The 24,913-nt window shown below is 34.8% G+C and overlaps 6 protein-coding genes across 13 annotated transcripts in view; 3 read left to right on the forward strand and 3 right to left on the reverse strand.

The window, feature by feature from the left end:
- The window catches only part of LOC115233200 (solute carrier family 2, facilitated glucose transporter member 7-like), a 9,076-nt gene extending 4,798 nt beyond the window's left edge, over window positions 1–4,278 (forward strand). For 2 of the 4 annotated variants that reach the window (XM_029803502.1, XM_029803503.1), the window contains 7 exons: window positions 684–821; window positions 1,544–1,675; window positions 1,760–2,033; window positions 2,213–2,503; window positions 2,650–3,056; window positions 3,247–3,518; window positions 3,620–4,278. In XM_029803502.1, the coding sequence (XP_029659362.1) occupies window positions 1,658–1,675; window positions 1,760–2,033; window positions 2,213–2,503; window positions 2,650–3,056; window positions 3,247–3,518; window positions 3,620–3,719 (1,362 nt within the window). In that variant the 5' untranslated portion in view covers window positions 684–821; window positions 1,544–1,657 and the 3' untranslated portion in view covers window positions 3,720–4,278. The remainder of the gene's footprint in view (window positions 1–683; window positions 822–1,543; window positions 1,676–1,759; window positions 2,034–2,212; window positions 2,504–2,649; window positions 3,057–3,246; window positions 3,519–3,619) is intronic. The other 2 variants (XM_029803501.1, XM_029803500.1) reach the window with 1 other exon arrangement.
- On the reverse strand, window positions 4,247–7,918 carry LOC115233203 (solute carrier family 25 member 35-like). Its single transcript, XM_029803508.1, has 5 exons — window positions 7,795–7,918; window positions 6,444–6,825; window positions 5,885–6,103; window positions 5,500–5,614; window positions 4,247–4,486 (listed from the first exon to the last, which is right to left on the reverse strand). The coding sequence occupies exons 1-5, from the start codon at window positions 7,821–7,823 to the stop codon at window positions 4,290–4,292; spliced, it is 942 nt and encodes a 313-aa protein (XP_029659368.1). The 5' UTR covers window positions 7,824–7,918; the 3' UTR covers window positions 4,247–4,289.
- Window positions 7,919–8,110: 192 nt separating this feature from the next.
- Window positions 8,111–9,570, reverse strand: LOC115233204 (YEATS domain-containing protein 4). The gene is made up of 4 exons (XM_029803509.1): window positions 9,364–9,570; window positions 8,969–9,250; window positions 8,689–8,869; window positions 8,111–8,612 (listed from the first exon to the last, which is right to left on the reverse strand). Exons 1-4 carry the CDS (start codon window positions 9,553–9,555, stop codon window positions 8,440–8,442), a joined length of 828 nt encoding a protein of 275 aa, XP_029659369.1. The 5' UTR covers window positions 9,556–9,570; the 3' UTR covers window positions 8,111–8,439.
- A 344-nt stretch (window positions 9,571–9,914) lies between these two features.
- LOC115233202 (6-phosphofructo-2-kinase/fructose-2,6-bisphosphatase 1) lies at window positions 9,915–16,238 on the reverse strand. 3 transcript variants are annotated; one of them, XM_029803504.1, is made up of 8 exons: window positions 16,004–16,238; window positions 13,871–14,298; window positions 13,360–13,731; window positions 12,975–13,076; window positions 12,662–12,896; window positions 12,090–12,217; window positions 11,326–11,447; window positions 9,915–11,026 (listed from the first exon to the last, which is right to left on the reverse strand). In XM_029803504.1, the coding sequence occupies exons 1-7, from the start codon at window positions 16,080–16,082 to the stop codon at window positions 11,382–11,384; spliced, it is 1,410 nt and encodes a 469-aa protein (XP_029659364.1). In that variant the 5' UTR covers window positions 16,083–16,238; the 3' UTR covers window positions 9,915–11,026; window positions 11,326–11,381. The 3 variants fall into 3 exon arrangements, with proteins under 3 accessions (XP_029659364.1, XP_029659366.1, XP_029659367.1); XM_029803506.1 differs by lacking the exon at window positions 11,326–11,447 and having other exon boundaries at window positions 16,004–16,237; XM_029803507.1 differs by lacking the exons at window positions 9,915–11,026; window positions 11,326–11,447 and adding an exon at window positions 11,454–11,919 and having other exon boundaries at window positions 16,004–16,237.
- A 173-nt stretch (window positions 16,239–16,411) lies between these two features.
- LOC115233206 lies at window positions 16,412–17,266 on the forward strand. 2 transcript variants are annotated; one of them, XM_029803510.1, is made up of 3 exons: window positions 16,412–16,630; window positions 16,738–16,970; window positions 17,052–17,266. In XM_029803510.1, the coding sequence occupies exons 1-3, from the start codon at window positions 16,565–16,567 to the stop codon at window positions 17,134–17,136; spliced, it is 384 nt and encodes a 127-aa protein (XP_029659370.1). In that variant the 5' UTR covers window positions 16,412–16,564; the 3' UTR covers window positions 17,137–17,266. The 2 variants fall into 2 exon arrangements, with proteins under 2 accessions (XP_029659370.1, XP_029659371.1); XM_029803511.1 differs by having other exon boundaries at window positions 17,061–17,266.
- A 1,173-nt stretch (window positions 17,267–18,439) lies between these two features.
- On the forward strand, window positions 18,440–24,691 carry LOC115233189. Of its 2 annotated transcripts, none has more exons than XR_003883741.1 (3): window positions 18,440–18,673; window positions 22,132–22,207; window positions 22,876–24,691. XR_003883741.1 is itself a non-coding variant. In XM_029803487.1 (3 exons), exons 1-3 carry the CDS (start codon window positions 19,228–19,230, stop codon window positions 23,026–23,028), a joined length of 234 nt encoding a protein of 77 aa, XP_029659347.1. In that variant the 5' UTR covers window positions 19,211–19,227; the 3' UTR covers window positions 23,029–24,684. The 2 variants fall into 2 exon arrangements, 1 of the variants encoding a protein (XP_029659347.1); XM_029803487.1 differs by lacking the exon at window positions 18,440–18,673 and adding an exon at window positions 19,211–19,232 and having other exon boundaries at window positions 22,876–24,684.
- Window positions 24,692–24,913: the final 222 nt, after the last annotated feature.

Genomic DNA, 24,913 nt, shown 5'->3' on the forward strand with positions numbered 1-24,913 from the left:
ATTATAATCTTGGTAAAAATGTTTTTTTTCTCTTAATTATATATTTCTAATTATATATTATATAATATTTTAATATGATAATAAAATATATATTTTTTCACTAAATTAAAATTTATATTGCTTTAATCTAAGATTATTTAATAAAGTCTTAAGGTTGTGAACCATTATATATAAGAGATTCACTAAATTATTGAGATATGCTACTTGCGTCCCCTTTCAATAATGGAATCTTAAAGTGTATGATAAAGTAACAAGCATTTAAAAAAAAGATATATGAATGAAATATATTTTAAGAAAATGCTGAGATTAAAATATTTAAATATTGCTAACAAGAGAGTGTGCTTGGCTAATATAACATTCATGATATCAATGCATGTTTTTTAATGATATATCTCACAAACTCAGGAAATGTCTATGTAGAATATAGTAATATATTTGTAGAAGTTTTATTAGAATCAGATATTTTGACACATACACACACACACACACACATATATATACACGTTGCAGACATAGATATTATAGTTCATTTGATTCTTAATCAATTAAAGAAAAAAAAAGAGTATTTTATTGTGATATATGTATACAAGTGTTTGAGTGCTCTTAAACAAACAATCTGAGTTATAACTAACTGTATTTTCTAAAATAAATTCATAATAATGCATGGTTGGCTATCTGAACAGTTTACAGGTATGTCCATGGTGTGTGGTTTTATTGAATTTTGTTCCATCATTCCGTCCTGGCTTTCCCATGTTATCACTGATTGGTCTACGAGGGTGCAACACACTTCATATTGCTTACGATGCTTAATTATATGAGCGGTACGGTTTTCTGTTTTTTCATATCATAATTTTTTTAAGAGATTGGTGAAGTCTCTTACCATTTATAAAGATATCAGGTATATTTGCTATTTGATATTGAGAAATTTTACAAATTGTTTTTCGGAAATTGTCGCACGATTGCTCTATATTTTTTTTCATTTTTCTTATTTAATGTTATTCTGCAAGATTAGCAAAAGAAAAAAAATGATAGTTGCAATATTCATTAAACTATTCCAGAATATTTGCTCTACATTGATATAATCTAGCTATGTAACTATACTCCGCATTAAGCAATTTTTATTGATTGTTATATAAAGCGAATATTTGAAGATTCCACTGTGTAATTGGCTCATGATATGAAACTATCAGAATTCAGTTCTTCATTGCCATGTTGAAACTTGTACCAACAGACGCTGCAAGTTATGTTTATCTGCCGATTATGTTGATATAATTCTTGTATTTGCTATTAATTAGATTAATTTGACCATTTGTTATATGATTATATCGCTAAGTATAGAGAACTCGTAAATATTAATAACACTAATTTACTATTTGTAAGAATTAAAAAATTCTCCAAGTTATATTGTTTTTGATATGCAAAATAAAAATATTTATTATGCGTAATGAACCATTCACCTTTCGCTTAAAAAGGATAAGATAGAAATGAACACTTTTTTGTGATATAAAATAAATACTAATCTATTAATTAATTTTTTTCATAGGAATGTAACAATGCGCGCGATGCCGATCCAGGAGGTTGGACCCCATTATTGGTATTGGGTGGTGCCACTTGCTGTCTGGGATCAGCATTACCAGCAGGATATAACATAGGTGTTATGAATAATCCTGCTGATGTTTGTAACATTTCAATTTGTGATTTCATCAAACGCATAATATTATTGGAAACTATTTATATTATTAATATTCTTGGCTTGTAGCTTATGAAATCCTTCTGCAATGATAGCATCAGGGAAAGATATAATGTACAATTGTCCAACCGTGAGCTGCAGATATTCTGGTCCGCCATAGTATCAATTTTTCTAATCGGTGGTGTATCTGGATCTTTAATCGCTAGCTGGCTAAGCGATCGGTTCGGACGGAAAGGTGCCCTGAGTATTGGCAATATCTGTGGAATTGTAGGAGCTATTCTGTTCTTGCTTGTACGACACGTGAACTCGGTCGAATTTTTTCTTATTGCCCGAGTGATCGTTGGTGAGTCGAGAAATCATGATTTAACCTGGTTTTTTTTTTTTTAACTGGGCTAATTAAAGCGAGAATACAATATCTGTGGGATCGAATTGAAAAAATGTGAGGGCAAACATAAAAACCTTTATTCCTTCAATTTAATTTTTGAATGTTCAAGATTTAATAGCGTTTCTAAATGTCCGTAGGACTTTCCGGTGGTCTAGCCACTTCCTTGCTTCCGATGTACATGACAGAAATAGCGCCTTTAAAATTACGGGGTGCTGTTGGGGTTTTATGTCAATTAGGCATTACCTCCGGCGTGCTGATGGGTCAAGTCGCTGGGCTAAAAACTGTCCTGGGTACTCCTGAATCCTGGCACATCATGTTAGCGTCTTTCTCACCACTATGTGTCGCTGCACTGTTAGTGACTATCGCTTTGCCGGAAAGTCCAAAGTATTTATACATAATCAGGGGAGAACAGGGGAAGGCTCTTAAAGGTACGTATAACTTTTATAAACGACCATTCGAGTATATTTGTATGCAATTATTCTGATTCCCATATAAAAATTCTCTTAAACTTTTAATCACTCCACCAACTGACTTATATTTGACTTTGAGTTTTCTGAATTCCAATTTCTTTTAGCACTCAGGCGATTGCGCAATATGGATATAATGCTTTTACAAAACGAGATTACTAGTTTGCAACAAGAACTGGCGATGAGAACTACAACCGAGAAATGGAGTATCCAGCGCGTACTAAAAGAGCCGACCGTGAGACTGCCGTTGTTTCTAGTGTGCCTATTGCAATCCGGCCAGCAACTCTCCGGCATTAACGCAGTTTTTTATTATTCGAATTCAATATTTCTCGGAGCTGGTCTCGGAATTACCGGTGCTCAGTACGCGACTCTAGGCACAGGCGTCGCAAACATTCTCATGGCAATTATCTCTGTGCCGATAATGTCCTTATTCAGTAGAAGGAAAGTACTGTTTCTAAGCTGTTATCTATGCATGGGATGCCTTATAGCTCTATGCATCTTTATTATACTAATTGTAAGTATATATGAATAAATTATTTTCATTACATATTATTAAGTTAATATATATAAAATATAAAAATTTCATTATTATATATATTATAATTTTAATAATACAAATTCGGTAATTTAAAACAATTTGAAATAATATGGAATTTTGATATGATATGGATAAGATGTCTTAAAATTGATTCGTCTCTCTACAGCAAACAGCTCCGGTCATGCCAGTGTTTTGTACCGTCGCGGTACTCGCGTACGTTGCATTTTACGGTATCGGTCTCGGTCCGATACCGTTTTTCATCGGTTCCGAACTATTCGACGTCGGTCCTAGATCTGCCGCTATGTCATTAGGTAGCATGTTTAATTGGGGAGGAAATTTCGTCGTCGGCATGCTATTTCCTTTGCTACAAGCCGCGATCGGCCCGTGCGTTTTCCTAATCTTCGCTGGAGTCACATTGATCTTAGCGCAAGTCAACCGGTACGTAGTTGCGATATACGTAATTATATTACATCATAGATCCAATTCGCAATTTTTTCTACTCGTGATGTAATCAAATTATTGTAAAATATTTATTACAGAGTCTATTTGCCCGAAACACAAGGTCGAAGCACAACGAATATAGCGGCAGCCATGACTCGAGGTTTTAAATCGAGACCGAATGCAACGCTGGCTACGTAAATCTCTAACACTTAACTAACACGTAACTTGATAAGTATTTTTACATAACGGTTAGGTACTTTTTATACGGTTTTTTAACAGAATCGTCAAATCATCACGATACGAATGATATTCGCGCATTATTCTCATTCAATCTCACGTCAAACAATCTGTAAATAATTCTTCCCGATGACTATATCCCGGGACTATATATAACTTATTTGAGCAAGAGCCAAGTATGTGTTTTGCAAAGAAATTTTATACATATGGCTATTTGTACATATTCTCTAGTCTTGAATATTGAAAATAATAGCATAAAATGATATCTTATACATGTGATGAGACGATTAGAATACATGGCTAAGATTTTTACATTTATACATCTCGACGTACATGCGTCTACAATTATAAATTTTATATTGCAATCACGATATTAAAAGGAATCACTGCCCAATTATGACATCGATTTATTCCAAACAGATCTGCAATATTTAATGTTCTGTATTCTTGAAAGATCTTATTTACAAAATTCTTATTTCTGTTGTATCTAGAGTAAATATATAATTTATTTTTTCCAAAATACACTAGTACTCATCGTATTCTAAGCTTATCGTATAATTGATCCAGTTTCTCATAAAATACCAAGCACAAAACCGTATGCGGCGCTATTCTCATCCATGTTGGAAACGTTCCTTTGTATAGGCCGGTCAAACCCTCTGTACGAAATATCTTGATAAGCGCATCTCCGAGTCCTTTATACAAGGCACCCTTCCCGGTTGCGTCTGTCTCTATATTTGCGTAACAAACAATTTACGATATTTAAAATATAAAAATAAACGCATCAAATGTGCTTTGTGATGCTATTAAAAAATTTATCGATTTAAACGCGATATATTGATTCTTCAACTTTTAAGCTTTTCCTCTTTCTCTCTCTCTCTCTTTCTAATCAAATCTTTTGCATAAAATTCTAAAAGCTTTGAGACATATTTATAGTGAGACGTACTAAGATCGTATTTATAGTCACACGTACACATACTACATTGTATTTATAGTCACGCGTACCAAGTTAATATAATGTTATCGTTATAGCCTATGCGAAGGCGGATACGTCTTCTGATTGCCAGTGCAATATGAAAGAGTATTTTATTATCGGGTAAGATTAATAGGTTTTACGTTCCTTACGAACGAATCTGTAATTCGATGAACGTTTATATCAACTTGGAATTTTGCGTGTCATTCATTGACATAGTATTTAAAGCATAAGCGTGGCCTTTGTTAATATAGTAGTTTTAATATGTGATCATACTCACGTTGATTGTACAACCGTGTCGCCAGAACATCGAACGGCTGCATGGCAACGGCTACGCAACTGCCTCCGATTGCGGCGGCCAAGAAGGTCAACAATATCGGACGATCTGGAAATATCTGAGATTCTAATCAAATCTTTTGCATAAAATTCTAAAAGCTTTGAGACATATTTATAGTGAGACGTACTAAGATCGTATTTATAGTCACACGTACACATACTACATTGTATTTATAGTCACGCGTACCAAGTTAATATAATGTTATCGTTATAGCCTATGCGAAGGCGGATACGTCTTCTGATTGCCAGTGCAATATGAAAGAGTATTTTATTATCGGGTAAGATTAATAGGTTTTACGTTCCTTACGAACGAATCTGTAATTCGATGAACGTTTATATCAACTTGGAATTTTGCGTGTCATTCATTGACATAGTATTTAAAGCATAAGCGTGGCCTTTGTTAATATAGTAGTTTTAATATGTGATCATACTCACGTTGATTGTACAACCGTGTCGCCAGAACATCGAACGGCTGCATGGCAACGGCTACGCAACTGCCTCCGATTGCGGCGGCCAAGAAGGTCAACAATATCGGACGATCTGGAAATATCTGAGAGAAATTAAAAACGCTCCGTTGCCACGAATCTCACACTGGGGAACTACTCTTAAATCTTTCTGCCTCAAATTGGAGTACTTTTAAACATACAAATTTTATTCGTGAAATTTAAATCGTCATTAGCAGGCCTTTTGTGTGATTGTTCTGTTTCCTTTAGTTGCTCGTCAAAGTTGTTATACGAATAAGCAAAGAATAAAAAAATTTTCTTTTTCCCTCCAGTGTGAGGAGGATGGTATTTAATAATGGCGATCAAATATTATTTACATCCAGCGAGCGTAACCAATCGGACGCTAATCCGAAGGTAGTCAACTGCGTCGACGAGCCGACGAACAGGCGCGGCAATCCGGCCTGCCATCCTCGATATAGTCCCCGGACACCGCCTTCCGCCCACAGAGATTTAAAAGCGTCCCACGATCCCGAATGACTGTGCTGATAGCCCACGGCAATGGATGTCGCAGATTGCGCTTGTAACTGCGTCTTGACCTAGAATAATTAAACGATGTAATTCACGTATACAAACATGCGGCGTCCTTATTAACTACACATTTTTAGACACAAAAGTATTTATAATCCTAAATATCTTTATTAAATCAATTAAAAATCAAAGATATTTATATGTATTTATCGACATTTTTGCGAGAGCGTTGAGTTGTCTTTTCAATTTTTAATTTTCAATGTTCATACTTTACGTATTAATATTATTAATTGTATGTATGTCAATCTTTTATCTTGCGATGAACTAATTGTCGGTTTCATATAGATTGAAGAAAGAAAAAATGAATTGAAAGCATTACAGTTTTAGTGAAAAAGGTGAAAGGATTACCAAGTAGAATGGACTGCCGAGCGCGGCGCCGACGCAACCGGCGACGCCGGACACCAAAGCGGTCCGCAGGACATCGGTGTTGCCTTGCGCGTCGACGATCAATTCGTATCTCTGTGCGGATTTGTACGCGCCCAAACGAATACCGTTGAGCACGACTTGGAAAGCGAGGGCGGGTACGAGACCGGCCTGCAGGGCAAGCGCGCCCTCGTGCTTGGCTATGAGATATGCCGCGTGCGCAGTGTTTTTGTATATCCTCTTGTACGAACCGCGCGCTTCCAGTTCACCCTGCAACTGCAGTCGTACCTTCACTACATCCACGGGGTTCGTGAAGAAGCCAGCGCCTACAGCCGCCAAGGCGCCGATCGCGAATTCCACACCCGGCCTGATAAACATTAATAGAGATTAATAATAATTATAATTAAGGATAAACATTAACCCACACAGCACAGAACGTTGCAGCAACATTACAACATTGCGGCAATGTTGCAATGTTGCTGCAACGTTCTGTGCTATATGGGAATAGAGAGAATCAAATGTGTGATAATTCTAAATATACACCGAAATTTAATCTTAACTCTATTTCTACCACAGTTTATCTAAAATTAATTATCCTAATGTATAAGTATTGAAAAATTTATTCACATAATCTTTTTAATTTCATGTAATTTTCATATAATTATATTTTCTTGTAATTTATATTTTTTTGTACTTTTATTTTTATGTAATTATAGTTAATTCTTGATTAATTTCTAAAAGAGAGAAAAGGAGAGAAAGAGATAATTTTTTACATAGAATAGGGGTCGCGATCGAAATTTTAAAACATTTTTAATTTAATCTTAATTATTAATTTTACATAGTAAAATTTTTCGAATTTTTTTTTTTATTTCAAATCAATTTTTTGTATTCCCGAAAATCATCGGACATAATTAATAATAACAATTATAAAAATGTCTATCGCGTTGATCGCATATTATCAGTCTTACAATTAAATAATTGGCCTTTAAATTATAAATCCGTTAAAAGAAACTTAAAATTAAAAATAAAAGATTCTGATATCAGTCTTTACACTGTTCTTGCTATGGAAATAACGGCTCTCTACATCGATCGAAGAGAGAACGACCTAAATAAGTCTAGTACACATCGCACTTTGCGTAGTCGCAACAAAATGACTGGCCAGTTTTGACCTATGATCTCAAATAGCATCAACTGGACAAGACAAGATCCAACCTCATTACCATACAATTTCGATTATGTAACGATTGTATATCACGTCTCACTGGTGAACAAGTTAGGCAACAAACGGATCGAGTCGAAAATACGGATGAACGGCGACGATCGGAAAAAGACTTACGTTTTTTTATCGCTGTTGGATGTGCTCATTTCTCGGAAGGAAATGGATAGAGTGGATATCCAGCTTTTCACGTTATGTATCACGCACGCAATCTCGCAAACACAACATACGGCTTACATATATCGGACGCGGCGCCGGTGTCGCGAACTTATATCGAGCTCAAATAACTATGTACTAACTCTGTTGGAATTTACATCACATTCCATGTATTTGAACACGTGATAACTACAATCGCGTTTATCATACTTAGTAGCTTAGAATTATCTTTAATAATCATCCTTAGCGCATGCGGACGAAAACCATCTGATTTCTCTCGTTTTTTTTTTTTTTTTAATAATATATGTATGCTTGTAATAAAAACTTCTATTACATATTTTGATATAATAAGATATATTCACGAATCATACGAGTTTTATTGATTCGAAATTTTGTCATAGCCCTACAATTTTTTTTTTTTTTCACGGCCCTACAATTTGCATGCAACTATAAATGCAATTATAATTGAATTAGCATTAAATTTACAGTTATAATTAGAAAGTTATATACACTTTATACAAATATAAAAAAAAAAGGGTAAGTCTGTATTGTTTGGAACAATCAATATGAATTTGTGTCTTGCTTGATTTCAATTTTGTAACAATATTATTACGCAACGGATAAACTTCCACCAGCTTTAGAAATCTTTGCAATCTCTTCCTTAAATTTTGCAATAGTTTCTTTTGCCAATGTCAATTTTTCTTTGAGATCTATCACTTCTAGTCTTATCTTGTTGCGTGCCTCCAGAATGTCTTTCATTGTAGATTCTTTCTTTGCTTCGACTGTAAGAGTAAAAAATATCAAAATTTATTCAATTATAATAAAAAATTATTGGAAATAATGTACTGTTATACAAACAGTCTGTATTATGCCGCCAAACACCAAGAGTCATAGGTCTACTGGAATTTAACAAATGTTGCATCAATGCCGTTGGGTCCTGGAAGACTATCTCCTCGTAAAATTCAGAAACTAAGCTTTCTTTTCTCAACTGTGTTTCAGATGTTGATTGGAACAATTTCAGCACATGATATATTGTTACCTAAAATTATAACGTCTCTATTTAAGCTATTTATTAATGAAATAGTAATAGCTAATACATAATATATTTTTCTAATCTTGCGACAAGCTTTTCACTTACGGGACGTTCATTCGGATCATGAAAGTAGATTTTAATGACTATCTCGAATTCTCCCCAGCCAGTTTCTGTTAATTCATATGGTGACTTGGTCACAATTCGATTAGGATTATTGTAACTCTCGTGCAGTTTAAAATGCACTTTTTTCACATAAGTAGACATATCCTCGTTATGATACGGCTTGACATACACAGTCCATTGATGCGTATGACCATCCTCCTCTCTCTTTTTGTCAAAGTAACGTGCCACATTGCCATAAACTATAGGCTTGACAATGGTAACACCCTGTTGACAAACAATTAATGATATAAATTAATGTTAAATTAATCTCTGTCATTTTTAGCATCAAAATGTCATAGGTTAAGCCGCCAAAACGTTCCAGTGTAACGCTTTATCACCTTCACTCTACCGCCAGAATCCGGACCGAATTCATTTGTAGACGCCATCGCGATAGACTTGAAATCGCATATTTCTCGAATATGAAAAATTGATACTAAAGTATTTATATTCAATTCAAACAGCACAACGGCATTTCTCTCTCGAGTATCTTCAAACTCTCCCACTTGTTTACTCCAACTTCTGAGCGCCATCTGACGGACGACGAGTCTATTAGAAACTAATAAAAAAATCGCTTATCTATTTATTTACCAAATTTGAAAATGCAAATTCTTAGGGCGAGGGAAAAAATTGAAAGTATATAAAATATTACATTTTTCTTTCTCAATTTTATCATCAGAGACATTTTATCTTTGCCCAAGTTATAGTAAGAGCATTTATGCAAAAAAAAATATGTGTTTGAAAGTGAGAAAAAAGCTTTACTAATTCAGATTATATTAATATTTATTATATATGTACTGATGGAAGACGGAAGATATATATTCATATATATTTATGTAAAAATAGAGAGTATGCAATTAATAGAACAAATAAATAATCCATCGAATAGATAGTTTTAAACCAGTAGATGAACTCATAAAATTGTATTGTTTATTATAAGTTTCTCATCGATCGAGAGATACATACGTATCGGCGTAAACGAAGTTGATAGTTCAGCTATTTAATATCTGAGAGATTGCGACGTATAGATATATATTAGATAAAATGAATTGAAATTGTACATATTCAGTAGCTTACTTGGAAGTGTATTATATCGCACAATCTATAATGTATTGTATTATATTTTGATAGTTTTTTTTACATAGTCGAGTATTATTATCAACGTCACAGTTTTACAATATTTGGCTCCAATCGCTCTTCTGTACATTATTCGACTGATCCGAAAATAATTCCAAAGAAATAATGTTTCAAACGATATATACGTATATAAAAGCATATTTGTTTTCAGCTTCAAATTCGCGAACAAGTGCTTTGAAATATTTACCAAGAATAATATACCATGCCTCGGAACCTTATTCATGTATGTCTATATACACATATGTATATTGTCTCGTGGATATGCTTCTAGCAAGAGGCAAATACTTCAAAGCAAGATCAAAGTACGCGTACGAGTTACGCTTGTCGTACGCTAATAATAACAGTTCAGAAAAAATTCAATATCTGAACTAATATCACTTGAGAGAGATGCACGTCTACAGGCGTATAATTACATTAAACTCTTCATCACCTCGATATCACATTACGTATTCTTGCTACTTACCTAAACACGCGCCAATCAAAAAATATAAAAATCACAAAATACACGCATACTCTCTCTCTCTTTCTCTTTTTCTGCAGAACTTGCATCGTCACACAGAATCTTCCATCTGTGGCTACACGTTTCTCATAAGAGGATATAATTGTCAATTGTGTTGATTAGATGCATCTTGTCTCTAGGTTGTCTGACACATAGGAAGAAAGGATTCGGATGTGCGCGCTGATTCGACGTACGCGGAGGAGTAGGTGGCAGCCAGCTGCCGGAATCTATGCTTTTCTTCAGCATTCCGGTATATCAACGTAGATAGATAGGAATTAGCTGCGCCGTGCTTACACAAAAGCTTGTCGTTATCACGTGCATAGTTCTTTCCCCTTTCCTCTGAATCGTTCTTCTAGATATCCCGGGATCTGAAAATTGAAAGTTTCAAAACGGACAGTTTAGTGTTTCAATATGCACTGCGGAAAAAGAAAATTTTCACATGCGTAGTGTAAAGAAGGATATTATCTTTTACTGTGGATATACACACATTTTACAATGTATAACTTTATCGCAAAATTTTATTGGCAAGCTAAAACAATTAGTATCACACTGGTGCAATGGTTTTAAATCTTGATCTTTAATGAATAATCTTTCATCAAATTGTTGTAATGTCATTATTATGTAATATTTTATCTGCTAAAGTATTTTATTATATAAGATAAAATACCTTATAGGAAAATATATTTTAAAATATATTAGGAATGTATTATTTAATTTTATCATCTATGATTGCAATTTGCTCGTTCCTGCATCAATTGAAATTGTATGTTTAACAGTCTCTGCATAATTCTGCAATCATTACACAATGCCAAGTACAAATTAAATAATTATTGCTGTATCGCTGTGAGTGAACAAGCTTAATATATAATATTAGTACCATGATTTTACAATGATTTAACAATATTGATACTTATGCTATTCTGCAAAAAATGGCATTGCTAATTAGAAATACACATTAAAAACTTCTACCAAAAATATATGATTATACAAACAATATTATTTACAGTTTAAAGGAGAAAAATGTGTTGCATGATTTATACAACATAATTTCATATAATATGAAAAATTTGAAGTATTAGACACACGAGTGTAATGTGCGCTTATCTTATAATTAGAATCTATATTAAGAAATGCATGCGACGGATCTCTAATTCATGAAAGCAATTTGATTTGGAGGAAGGTAGATGTTTCTAAGATGAAGTTTCAATTAGATATAAGAAAATGGTCCATTTTTCCACTACAGCTAACAGTATCAGGCACTCTGGGAACATTAAAACATAAGCAATGCATAAGCAATTCAAATCTTTTATTGGTATAGTGTGGGAGAGAGATTAGCAAGCAAACAGTGGAGGGTATATTTGCTTCTGCTATCTCTTTTAGTAAAGCGAGGGAGGGACAAAATTATTATGATTTTATTATGATTATTTCTACCTTTGGTTTTGGCCGATGAGTGTCCACAGCTTCTATCGGTAGCCGAATATTTTCCACCTTGCAACCGTAAGCGACTGGTGTTAATTTCATGATAGTATGCAAAGGTACTTCTAAATATGGTAACTCGTCTGAAATGGAAGCAGAATAACTTGATAACTAATTATATAAAACAGTATTTTTTTAGAAGAAGAAATATGTTCGAGACATCTTACATACGCAGGTTTCTCGCGCAAATCAATGTCAATGTCTCATATCAGAAAAAGAAATCGCATAACGCCGATAACAGGATTTTGCGAGCGAAAACAAACTGCTTGACGACACGATGGCACGAATAATTACGTCATTATAATCCGTTCTTGCATGCATGAGTGTTTATCATTTATTTTCTCGACACGTTTCAATACGAAGGTCAAAAGTTACATACAGCGTGTCGATATCTCGGTATCTATATTCTCGGAAGCGAGTGTTTATGAATCACACAAGTGTCGGCAATTATACTTGAATCGTTTTCTTTGTATGCAAAAGCGATCGGAAGGATAAGTTTCATAAAATATCTCGAAATATATACTGACCTGCGCTTTTGTCCAGGAAATAAGCCAGCAAACACCGTAGAACGGCTTGATGACTTACAACTAAAACATTACCCTGACGTTCCAATTCCATTATCACAGGCTCCAGCCGCGCAACAAGATCCTCATAACTCTCCCCCCTTGGATATCGATACGAGAATTTGTTTTGATCTCTGGCAGCGAAATCGGTTGGATATTTCTCGGCAATCTTTTCGTAAGTCATTTCCTCGCAAATACCCTGAGATGATTCACAGAAAAATATAAAGATAAAAAATTGATCAATTAGAATTAATTTATTCAATACGCTTTAACTTACAGCATCAATCTCGTTGAGAGCCTTCCACCTTTCTTGCGGTGCCTCTACATCAGCCGCAGTCTGAATGGTCCTCTTCAGCCAGCTAGTCCAAACTCTTAAACCCTATATGCCAACACACAAATAAAATAATACTTGGATAATGTATGTATTTGATTGTGAAGCATATATTGCTTATGTAACAAATTGTAATTTTCCTAAGGGATATATCTTTATATTATTGAAAAAATTGGTACTACTTAAAGGAAACGATCAGACTACAAACTTTCACACAATACAGGGGGAATATGATTATAGAATATATTATTTACACAATACATAAGTGTAACATTAATAAACTAATAAGAAATATTTGCAGAAGGAATTGAAAAATTTGCAGAAGGGTTACCTGTATGTTCTGACTGGTAATGTACTCTGCCAATGCCTTGCTATAATCGTGTCCCCGCTCGGTCAAGTCCGAATCGCCGCCTATCCTGCCCTCGAGGTTCATCAGGCTTTCACCGTGCCTGGTCAAGTAAATCGTGCGTGGCACAATATGAATGTTCATAAGATAGTAAACTATTCTACTTTGTATATGGCCTTCGTGCTTATGGACCAGCACCTTCTCGCCAGTGTTGTATATTTTCATGAACGACAGGTCGCTCTCACGCTCCTCGTCCAACGGCTCGTATCGCTCCTGGTAGTGCTCGATTCGCAGCATAAAGTCCGCGAGCACATCCTCCTTCTTCATGTTCGCGTAATCCGGACTGCTGACCTTCACCTAAACGCGATAGAAAAATTGTATATGTGATGCTTGGGTATATGAATTGTCTACTTGCACTAAATAGTTAATTTTCAAACACGAAGAGGGATATTGGCGATCAATTGCCGCTACTTCTAACTATCTTTGAAACACGTACTTCCATAATGTTCTGTTCGACGATCTCCGGATCGTTGCATACTGACTCGACGAAGAAGAGCTTGAAGCCCATCTTGCAGACAACGATGTCGCGTATGAGCTGGCGTCTTTCGACCGTGGAGTTGGTGGCGTCGAAAACGGCCACTTCACCATCGCCGCTCTCCAACCACTGGCAAACATCGTTCAGTGCGTCCTTTGCGCACTGCGTCCGTATTGCCATGGCCTTTATGTTATCGGGACGGAAAAAGTCGTGGCATTGATAGGCCGTGGTGGCGTGTCGCCTGTATTCCCCAAGATTGAAGACTTTTGTGCTGATGCCAATCCAGTTGAGGTATCGGCACAGTTTCTTGGAAATGTAGGTCTTGCCACGAGCTGGCAGACCGACCATCGCGATCACATGAGGCTTGTTCACGAAATTTGCACGTTCACCTGCAGAAAGAAAGATGAAATATTAAAAACTGAGAAAAATATACATATCATACACGAATATTAACACGGAATAAGTTATAGCCGATATCGTTATCATATGTATTACATCAATCACGATAATTTAATTATTTTATAACTATAACTAAATAATAATTATATTATTTTTTAATTATAATATTGTCTATTTATCTGCTTCTTATCTATATGTATATGAATTTAATACAAATTCATGCAAATATGTATTTTAAATTTTTTGTTAAAGACATTACATCACGTTATAAATGGCTTAAATGCACAACGACGGTTCTTACAACTCTCTTACGAAACTGGATCTAATCAGGCACTAACAAGTAAAACTCGAAATCGTTTTCCGTTTAATTTCACACCTTTTATACGATAATTATGCACGTGAGATGTGAGTATAATTTCATCGCTATTTTTATTTATTTTAATCGCATATTCTCGAAGGAAATCTGAAGCTCTCAGATATGTTTTGATAATGATAAGATATTCTAAGAATTAGCTCCAAGAACTTCGTTGAAGTTAACTCTTTTAAAAATATTGTAATAACTATTACTAAAACATAATATTATAGTTATCGATGATAATCTATAATCAATATAAATAATGATATCGAAAGAATCCAAGTCCACGATGCATCTGTGGTTTTGCATTTCCGTTTTCTTTTAGGATAATCAAGATAGACTAGAGCGATAATAATATTGGTATTTGAGCAACCAATAATCTTATCAGCTCGAAATGTGTCGCTTTAACGATATAGTTTTTTGAAACCGGATCTATATATATTTTTCTTTCGAAACAATTTTATCGAATGAGTTCGCATATATTACCTTTTTCGGAACAATTAAGCTAAATCTATCTTATTTTCTTGAATGCGATAAATATACTCTATTAAATTGTATGTTTACGTCGCGCAAAAAGAAGGACGCTGGCTCTCTGTCATACTCGGAAATAAAAAAAGATTTTTTTTTTTTTTATTAAACGTTTATTGAAGGTTATTGGTGGAATAAACGGAGGTAATTATCACGCGCGCGTCAAGTCTGTTTGTCTGTTTTGTTCGCGAGCGATACAAAGTTTTCCTCCGGAAGGATGACAGCAATTAACGTAAGACAAATAACTTAATTTTATCTTCTTCGTTTATTTTTTTTCTCCGCTTATCTAAAGTAGAGATTGTATCGAGACATTGGACGAAAAAAAAAAAGAAAAAAATAATAATTTAAGAAGGAAACGGTAAATCTCCGATAAGAAATCGAATGGATTGATCTTTGAACTTTGGTTTTTGCTATTCGCGATAATGAAATAAAAATGCCAGATAGACATAATAATAGAGGACTATCCTTTCTGACAGAAGTGCATATAGCGAATTCTTTAGCGAGCCCTTTAATAAGGCGCTTCAAAGATTCGTATGTTTTCTTAGTAGGAGGCGCGAAAGGGCCAGACACGCGCTTCCTGTTTGGAACTTTCAGCCGAGGTCGGCGGAGGTGTGCGTAATAATTGTGTCAGACAGAAGACACCCGGTACATTGACCGCGAGATCGAAGACCTTGAACTTCCTCCGAAACGCAACTACGAACTCACGTTCGTCGCACGTGTCTGATCGCAAGAGTGCGGGGAGGACAAAAGGGAAGAGAGAGAGAGAGAGAAAGATATAATTGGGATCGCACAGAAGACTCAAAATACATTACCTCGGATCGGGAACGGCTTCGTCAGAATGGTGTCCGATGTCGGCGGTGTATAATGCATCTCGATTTCAGAATCGGTCATTCTACGCGGGATACTCCGTACGATTGATGCAGCTGTCGAGGAGAGAAGAGAGTGAGAGAGAAAGAAAGAACGCTAGAGATCGCGTGCATCCATACGCGAATCGCACGGAACGTGTCGACGTACTGGCCGACGAGGAACGAGCATGGACGAGCACGGTGGCGAGACAACCGCCGCCGCCGCCGTCGCCGTATACGTCAGCACCTATCGGATCGGAGCAGAGGAAGAGGAGCGCGCGGGGAGGCGTCTGGCCTGGCCGGACCGGGCCGGGGTGAAATCCGCGATAATCAGAGCTGTCACACCGGGCTATTGCGCGCGCGCGCGACTTGCGACTCGTATTTCCAAACTCGCAAGTCTCGCAACAGCTATTCGACAGCAGTTGACGGCATTGACGGTAGTCGCCGTGATGACTCCGGAGCCTGTCAAAATCGCGATAAGAGCTACGAGATATATCTCGATGATTTCAGATTCGAATCCAAATATCCATGTCGGGCTCCAAAGTGTACAAGCTGAATTGTCGAAACGTCACCTTTTCCGAGTTTTTTTTTCTAGTCAGTGTTACATTTGCTCCGTCTATATCGCAGAAAAAAGTTTAAGAGATTTCATATGAATCTCTGAATAAATCGTGATTGATCAAATTCTATTTACTTTATTATAGGTTCTAAACAATCAGAGAGGCGACAATAGCGTCTCGCTTGCTGATTGGCTGACCGCCATGGGCCCGTTCCATTTAACGACCGCAACGCTCACGGTATCATTTCATCTTTGTTGTTCACCGAAAGTTAAACAAAAACAGATGATGCTCGCGAGCATTGAGGTCGTTAAGTGGAATGCGCCCTATGTTGGTTCCGTAGTGAATCCTACGTGCAAATTAACCGCAATCGGCGTACTGTAAGTAAGAAAAAAATATATTTGTAATGTTATTTTCTAAAAAAAAAAAAACATTTTAAATATCTCTGAAACATTTTTAAGATATTCTAGATTACAAATGGACAGCTGCGGGCCAAACATGGTGATCATGGGAAGCATGGAAGGGGTAACGACGTCGCCTCTTTGATTATTTAGGACTCTACTTTACTGGAATCTCTCTTTTGAAAATTGTAAAGATTCGACGGCTAATCATCCGCTTCCAAATCCTAATTTTCGGACAATGTCCAATTATGACATTCCTACATCCAATAAAAAAAGAGTACTCTCTAGTGATTTTAAGGTGTCTCTTCCAACTACAATCTAGGAAACAATTTTTTCTAGTGGATATTAGACATGGTGTATTGGACGCGCCAATTGGCTGTCGACTAGAGAGTTTCTTGAAAATTTTTTCGATAGCAGTCAATCATAGCGTTTTCGAATGAACGGATTAATCCAACCCAGATCAATTAATCACTATATTTTACTATGAATTTAAGCCTTTTATTGGCAGAGACGATGCAATGACGTCATTAATCGCTCTCAGAGCGATTAAACCTGCTACATTCGAAAACGTTATGGACCGGAGCACAGACTTTTGGATAAGCACATAATCATAAGGAAATTGATTGGTTCATAAGCATATGCATAAGGGCTATCGCACACAAATTGACATAGCTGCATATGCATAGCATAAGACCGTCTGGACCAATGAGCATCGAAATAAAATCGCCATATTGATTTACATAGCATGCTCATTGGTCCAGACGGTCTTATGCTATGCATATGCAGCTATGCCAATTTGTGTGTGATAGGCTTAAGGATTGGCCCATTTCCTTATGCATATGCTTATGGACCAATCAATTTCCTTATGCTTATGCTTATGCGCTTATGCAAAAGTCTGTGCTCCGGCCCTATCAGTGTATCTTTTGGCGTTTTTGAATGTAGCAGGTTTAATAGCTCCGAGAGCGATTAATGACGTCATTGCATCGTTTCTGCTAATAAAAGATTTGAATTCATAGTAAAATATAGTGATTAATTGATCCGGGTTGGATTAATCCGTTCATTCGAAAACGCTATTTGAAACAAAGTGAAAATTACAAAAGAACAGATTTACTAGATTTCGACAAATTAAATTGTAGATACTCTAGTGAATTTACTCACTTTTATAATTTTCACATTGTTTTAAAATACACAATCAATCCCCCAGTATATTCGACAAAATAGTACAAGAAATTTAGAATAAGAGAGATTACATTCATATAAAAAATTGTTTATGGAACGTATACGATTGGTTAGAAGATTCTAGAATTCTAGAGACTCTAGAAATGTTAAGGCAGCCAATCGGTATCCACAAACATTTTACTACATGAATGTAAAGGCTATCGCACAATGCTAAGCGATAGCGATAGCGATAGGCTTGATCGTACCCCTAGGTATATAATGTATTTCTGTCGAAGTACTAGCGTGCACCTCCGTCTAGCATCTCTTTTGTCAGCTGATCTCGAGACGGATAGGATAGGTGAGTCGTGAGTGCGTGCCGCTCTGTATTCCAGAAATCATGTCGTCAAATTAATTAATTACTCGTGCCACGTGTTATTAAATCTAATGTTCCTCGCGTGTTAAGTCAAAATAATGCGGTAACGGGATACGTTTATTTCAGCAGCGCAATACCGGCAATCTAATAGGTAATAATTAATGATACACACACACACACACACATACAACATAAAAAGTACGCTTGAACGCGTAGACGAAAGGAGGATTAAAATTATTCCCTTATATTTATTTCTTTTAGTTTTAATGATTATTTTTTCAAATAAGATCATATGTAGACTGGATATATTCATAAATTTATTTATCTCGTATATATACTTGACGGCTAATATATATTTAACATACTTATATGTACTAAATATAATATTAAATATAAACAACATATATATACTGAATCAACTCGCCCTTTGTCACGTAATCGCATATTACGCAACGAGTGCTATCCGCGCTTTGTATTTAAAAGTCCATTCATAAAAAGAAAAAAAACTTTATTCCTTCACGTTTGCAGGCAGTGCAAAAAGGGATTGCTTCGATTGCGTGTATTTTATATACCGACATGAGAAAATGACTGAATTTAATTGAATCAATTAATTTCACACAGAAAAACGACAGACGCGATTCGTTGTAATCCTTACAAAAGTCCACACGTGTGCTATCTTGAAGCAACCGTATAAGGTTATGTTGCATGAGGTAGGGTTCCTATAGAATGCACGCAATTAGATGCATGTGCTCACATGTTTCTATCTTTTTTTTTTTTCTACAGAGGTGATATATTTTATTATATTTTTCTTTCGAATAACTAGTTATTATAGAAGAACCTATTTTTTAAATTTAAGTTTAATTCCCGAACTTTCGTGTTTGAAGTCCTACGATGATCAGGAACATGTTCACCGAGGAAAAATTTTCATCGTGGGAAAAGTATAATTCAAGAAATATCGTGCTTCCTTCTCGTTACTGATCTTAGATTTAGTATTTCACAATAGTCGAGAATTATATTTGATATATGTACTTGCCACAGAGTAAAGTTTTTAGCTGTACGCTTATATTTCTGAGGCTTATTTCTTCCAAATTACTTAATATTTTTTAAGTGTTCATTAAATATATCTTAACAAAAAGAATTTGTAAAATTCATCGGGAATAGATACAGTGTCTACAATGAAGGCTCAATGCCAAACTTCCGAAACATTACACAGAATAGAATTTTGAATGTATGTATACATACGGTGTAAGAGAATTCGTGTATTCGTCGCATTATTTAACCTTCGCGTCTCCTTCGCGATTCAACACGTGAATTGTGTAGCAGATGACATTTTTCTTATTCATTTCAAGAATAATAAATAAAAGATAGAATCGCGTGATAACAGCTGATAGTAATATAATCGCCGATTTATTAATAATTCTATTATAATCAAACGCTAGTGTGTTGCATAATAGAGGTGTATGAATCTCACCTTGCCTGTAAGACGAAAGTTGGATGAATTTAATTTAAGCCTTCATTCACGTTTTCAGTACCTATAGAGAGTTTTCTCAATTTTTTTAGCGTTTTCGAATGAACAGGTTAATCCAACCCGTATCAATTAATCACTGTATTTTACTATGAATTCAAGTCTTTTATTGGCAGAGACGATGCAATAACGTCATTAATCGCTCTCAGAGCGATTGAACCTGCTATATTCGAAAGCACCATTTGTCAGTACGCATTTTAAATATAGCCATATCATTTTTATAGTTGCGAAATGCAATGATTAAATTCTTGTGTGATTTCAAGTTCTTTGCGACATATCAGTGACAATGTATATGTGATTGACAACAGTTTTATTTATAACAATGTTCTTCGCGAGAGAAATCATTATCTTTCAAATCGTATCGCTTTCGTATTCTCGTTTTAACGATGATAAAACGAATTTTGCAACGTACACTGAATCAGTGCATTTTATTTGCGTTGATTATATACGAGAGAAACGATGAACGGATTGTGTACTTGACAAATGTTGATAAGGCGTTAAAATGTACTTGTTAAAATCGTTATAAAATAATTTAACAGCCGCAAACGAGTTTTTTTTCTGCAGGAATTGTTAAACTGAACTTATAAATCGATGATAACATCAAATCAAAATGCGAGATTGATTGACTAATCTAGTTCAATAGTTCAATTGAGTTTTGATATCTCTTGTGACGCGAGAAAATATTTTTTCTGACATATAGAGTAATTGTTTGTATGTGGGTGAATACCCTCCTTTCGTTAATATTCCGGAGAAGCCGTCTTAGTACGTCAAACTTTAATCTTCATAAATTATTGATTTTACTGATTTTACTAAATATTTTGACTTTTTATATGACATCACGCAAATTTATATGTTCATATAATAGCTTATTTGATACTTGATGTTATGTGTATATATATATATATACAGAGTGTCCTAAAACTACCGTACTTCCTCTTAATAGTAGATTCCTTAGAACATTTCAAGACGAAAATTTTAATACAAAAATGTCGAGGCTATAATAGCTTTTAAACAGGAAGCGATTATATTTTATGAATGGCAAGGCTGAGATTTCGCGCACTCGGGTACGACGAAATAGTAGACACCTTCATGGTAACAATAATCGACCACTTTGACAGCTGAAGTTGAAACATGTCGCAAATTTTTACTTGAATCATTTTTGAGATGTCTTTTTGCATTCATTATTCGTAAAAAGAATGTACTAATGCAATGCGTAGAGAAGCAGGAAAACATATAATGACAATGCTATTGTAAATTTATACGATAATCATAATATTATAAAAAAGGCGCTCCATTCATAGAAGCACTTTTTTCACTTGTCATTTCGACATTTTTGTATTAGGATTTTCATCTTGAAATGTTCTAAGGAATCTGCCATTAAAAGGAAGTACGGTAATTTTAGGACACTCTGTATATATATATGTTTCAATAGATGCTATTTTATCAGATTTTTGAGAAAATATTATATATGATGATATTTTTAAAAAATCATTAAAATTAGAGAATTTATAAGGGAATGATTTTAATCGAATAATTTTAAGATACTATCTTTTTATATCTACTATTCATATAAAATAATCAGCTCTGCTAATTATAAATATATAGCTCCTTCCACACGACATTTTAAATATTATACATAGAAATTGTTATATCCAAAAACATATTTCACGAGCATCTTTATTTGCAAAATAGACATTTCATTATCTATTCAAACGAGCTTCGACGTCACGAATTTGTTCGCGACACGATAAAAGCGTGTTTTACGCGAGATTTTTTTTGCATGTGTTTATGTATATTGCGCTTTACAGTTTCGCTGCTTCGTCATGTATTTCCTATTCGTTATAATATATATAAATATATCATTCGAAATCGACGCGCAGTCAAACTGAATTAAACACATTTTCCCACGTGGCACATCGACAAAGAAGCAGAGCATTTTTTATGAGATTTTTTTTTTATTTTCAAGAAAATATAAAGCGAGGTTGAAACTTGGTTTGAAAGTATTTCTAATTAAATCGTGAAGTGTGTTTTTTCCATAATTTGCTAAAAAAATGAAATAAATGAATGAATATGTGTTTTTTCAGGATACACAGACAAAGTATTAACGAGATGCATCCGAGCCATTCCATGCTATATGCTTTCCGCTTGTCAGTGACTCAGGTAAGATATGTCAATGCAGACTTGTGGATTTGATTCATTAATTAGTATCAACTTAATTCGTGTCTTCATTTATATTATAAATAGAAAAATTTTCTTTAAATATTCTAGGAAACTTCTCAAAAAGTCAGAATTTTAATAGTCAAAATGCAGTTCATATAAAATTTTAGTAAAATATATATATACAGGGTGTCCGACAAGTAAGTGACCAAACGAAAGGTGGAAGTAGATTGGATCAAACTGAGTCGAAAAGTCCTGAACCATTCTTTTTTATAACGCTTAATAAAGGAGTTATTATTGAGTAAAGTCTGGTCAATCAGCGCCAACCTTTAGCACGTCGGTGAGCCGCGCGCCGTGAAGTGTACGCTGCCGCATATTACCAGGCGCGCGGTTCACCGACGTGCGCCCGGCTAAAAATCGGCGCTAATTGGCCAGACTTTACTCAATAATAACTCCTTTATTAAGCGTTATAAAAAAGAATGGTTCAGGACTTTTCGACTCAGTTTGATCCAATCTACTTCCACCTTTCGTTTGGTCACTTACTTGTCGGACACCCTGTATATATACAATTAAATTTTTGCTTTTGTTTTTTTTACATTTCCATAAACTAAAAGATTAAAAAAAAGATGCTTCGATGAAACGCTCTTCAATATGACGCTTCTTTCTTCCAGGTGGCGGGCCCAGTATTATATAAGAATAAAAACTTTGATCGCGGCGCAGCGACATCCGCAATCTTCCTCGCGACCATTGGACTGTCGATGAGCATGTTCTCCTTAAAGCAGATGCAGTCGACGCACCAACGCCGTTTGCGAAGACTCTGTTAAGAATTGCGATCAAAATCATAATTCGCCGATGATAAAAATCGACGGTCAATTGAAAATAAAATTCATCAATTACTCACGAAATATATGGCCCTCTTTATCACAACCAATGTTGCTTTAAAAGTAGTAACGCGATGTACGTCGAATCAAACCTTCTACATATAGTTTGCTCGTATGAGATCCTAGATTTTTGATGGATGTATGTATATTAGGCAAACTGCAGTTCCGTTGAAATTGCATGGCACGCTCTTCTCTTAGAACGTGAATGACAGACTCTCACAAGGGTCGAATCTAAAAAGATCATTATGTCCTTGATTCGCAGACGCGCGTACAAGACTGCGCGCTTTAATTACATTGAATTCAGCACTTGGTACAGGAACTTGGTAAACGCGACCGGAATTTTATCAGAAAGTTCGTCGCAAACTCGAACGAGAAGCAAAACTTATACGCTACCTGATGCATCAAGTGCAATATTTTTTTGGTGGGTACTTTGTCATGTCAGGCAACAAACGGTCTTCTAGTCTTGCAAGCGAATAATGTTGCTTTTACGAAACGACTTAGCTTTGCAAAAGATGAATTTTTTATGAATCCAAGAGAAGAACTTTCGTAGATAACCAATATATCAGAAAATTGCGTTACTTTTCATCACGATTTATTCTAGTATCTTTATTTTCAGTCATTCATTTTCGAAAATAGTTCCTTTCGATGCATGATGACGCATTTGCTGATGCGATGGTACTTCATCATCTTGTGGTATATTGTATACAATCTTTCCTTGATATCGAATAGAATCGTTCTGACGAGAAGAAATATTATGTCGAAAAATGTAACATTATTATAACGTGATTTCGTCAACGTTGATCGCCAAACGTGGATAATTGATTAAAACTATATTATTTTACTAAGATTATATAAATTTTATTTTTCCGCTTATAAGATTGCTTATCTACAACTGTTCATTATATTTAAAAAATTTTAGAGCTCATCCCTATTAATCGAAAGTTCTTCTCTGTGAGACAGCAACCAAGCTCGATCCAAAGAGAACAGATATCTGTTCGTACTAGCTTGTATTAACTGAAGGTTTAACATTAAATAGAATCGAGTTACAACTTAACATACAATTCATCGATCGAACATTGTTGATAATATTTATCCTCTTTTCATCACTGTAAAATTGCGCTGAAATATTACTGTCGAATTTGAAATAAAATATACGAATTACTCACGTATTATTGTGTTCACACACAATTGTCTGATAAGTCATTTAAAATTTCCGTTTCTTTTTCTGTCATTTCTGCATGTTCACTGAATTAAAAAAATTCTAATAAAACCTTATTAATCTTGATTGATATTATTTTTGATTTTATGACAAACTTATCGCGCTATTGCTACAGAATTATATATATATTGTTTTGTATAAATTTATATTTGTATAATCGTATTATGTGCCATCTCTCAGAGCATTTGTAAGATTAATCATTGTTTTTAATAAAATATTGATCAAATTAGCCAGAACTTATCTTTAAAAATGCAAGATTTTTAAGATGCTTAAACTTAGCAGAGAAAAGGAGAAATATAAAATATTATATAACAGAAATGCAAAATCGTATGTAACACTGTATAACGAGAATATTATTAATAAAATGTAAATAATATTATTAAAAAATATTAAGAAATCCTTCTTTCTACCTCCCTTAGTCTCTTAACGTGTCCATTTATTTCTAATTATTATACAGTCTCAGGCTCGATATTCCATTTCTCGATAATTTCTCGTTATTTTCTCTTTTGCTCTTTCGTTTTCGTTTCTCATATTCTTATATTCTCATAAAAAGCCACGTCCGTGCCGCAAAAAAAAAACGAAACAAAAGAAAAACGCGAGTCAAAAACC

Source organism: Formica exsecta, unplaced genomic scaffold (assembly GCF_003651465.1).
Source record: "Formica exsecta isolate Colony F162 unplaced genomic scaffold, ASM365146v1 scaffold161, whole genome shotgun sequence".
Lineage (NCBI taxonomy): Eukaryota > Metazoa > Arthropoda > Insecta > Hymenoptera > Formicidae > Formica > Formica exsecta.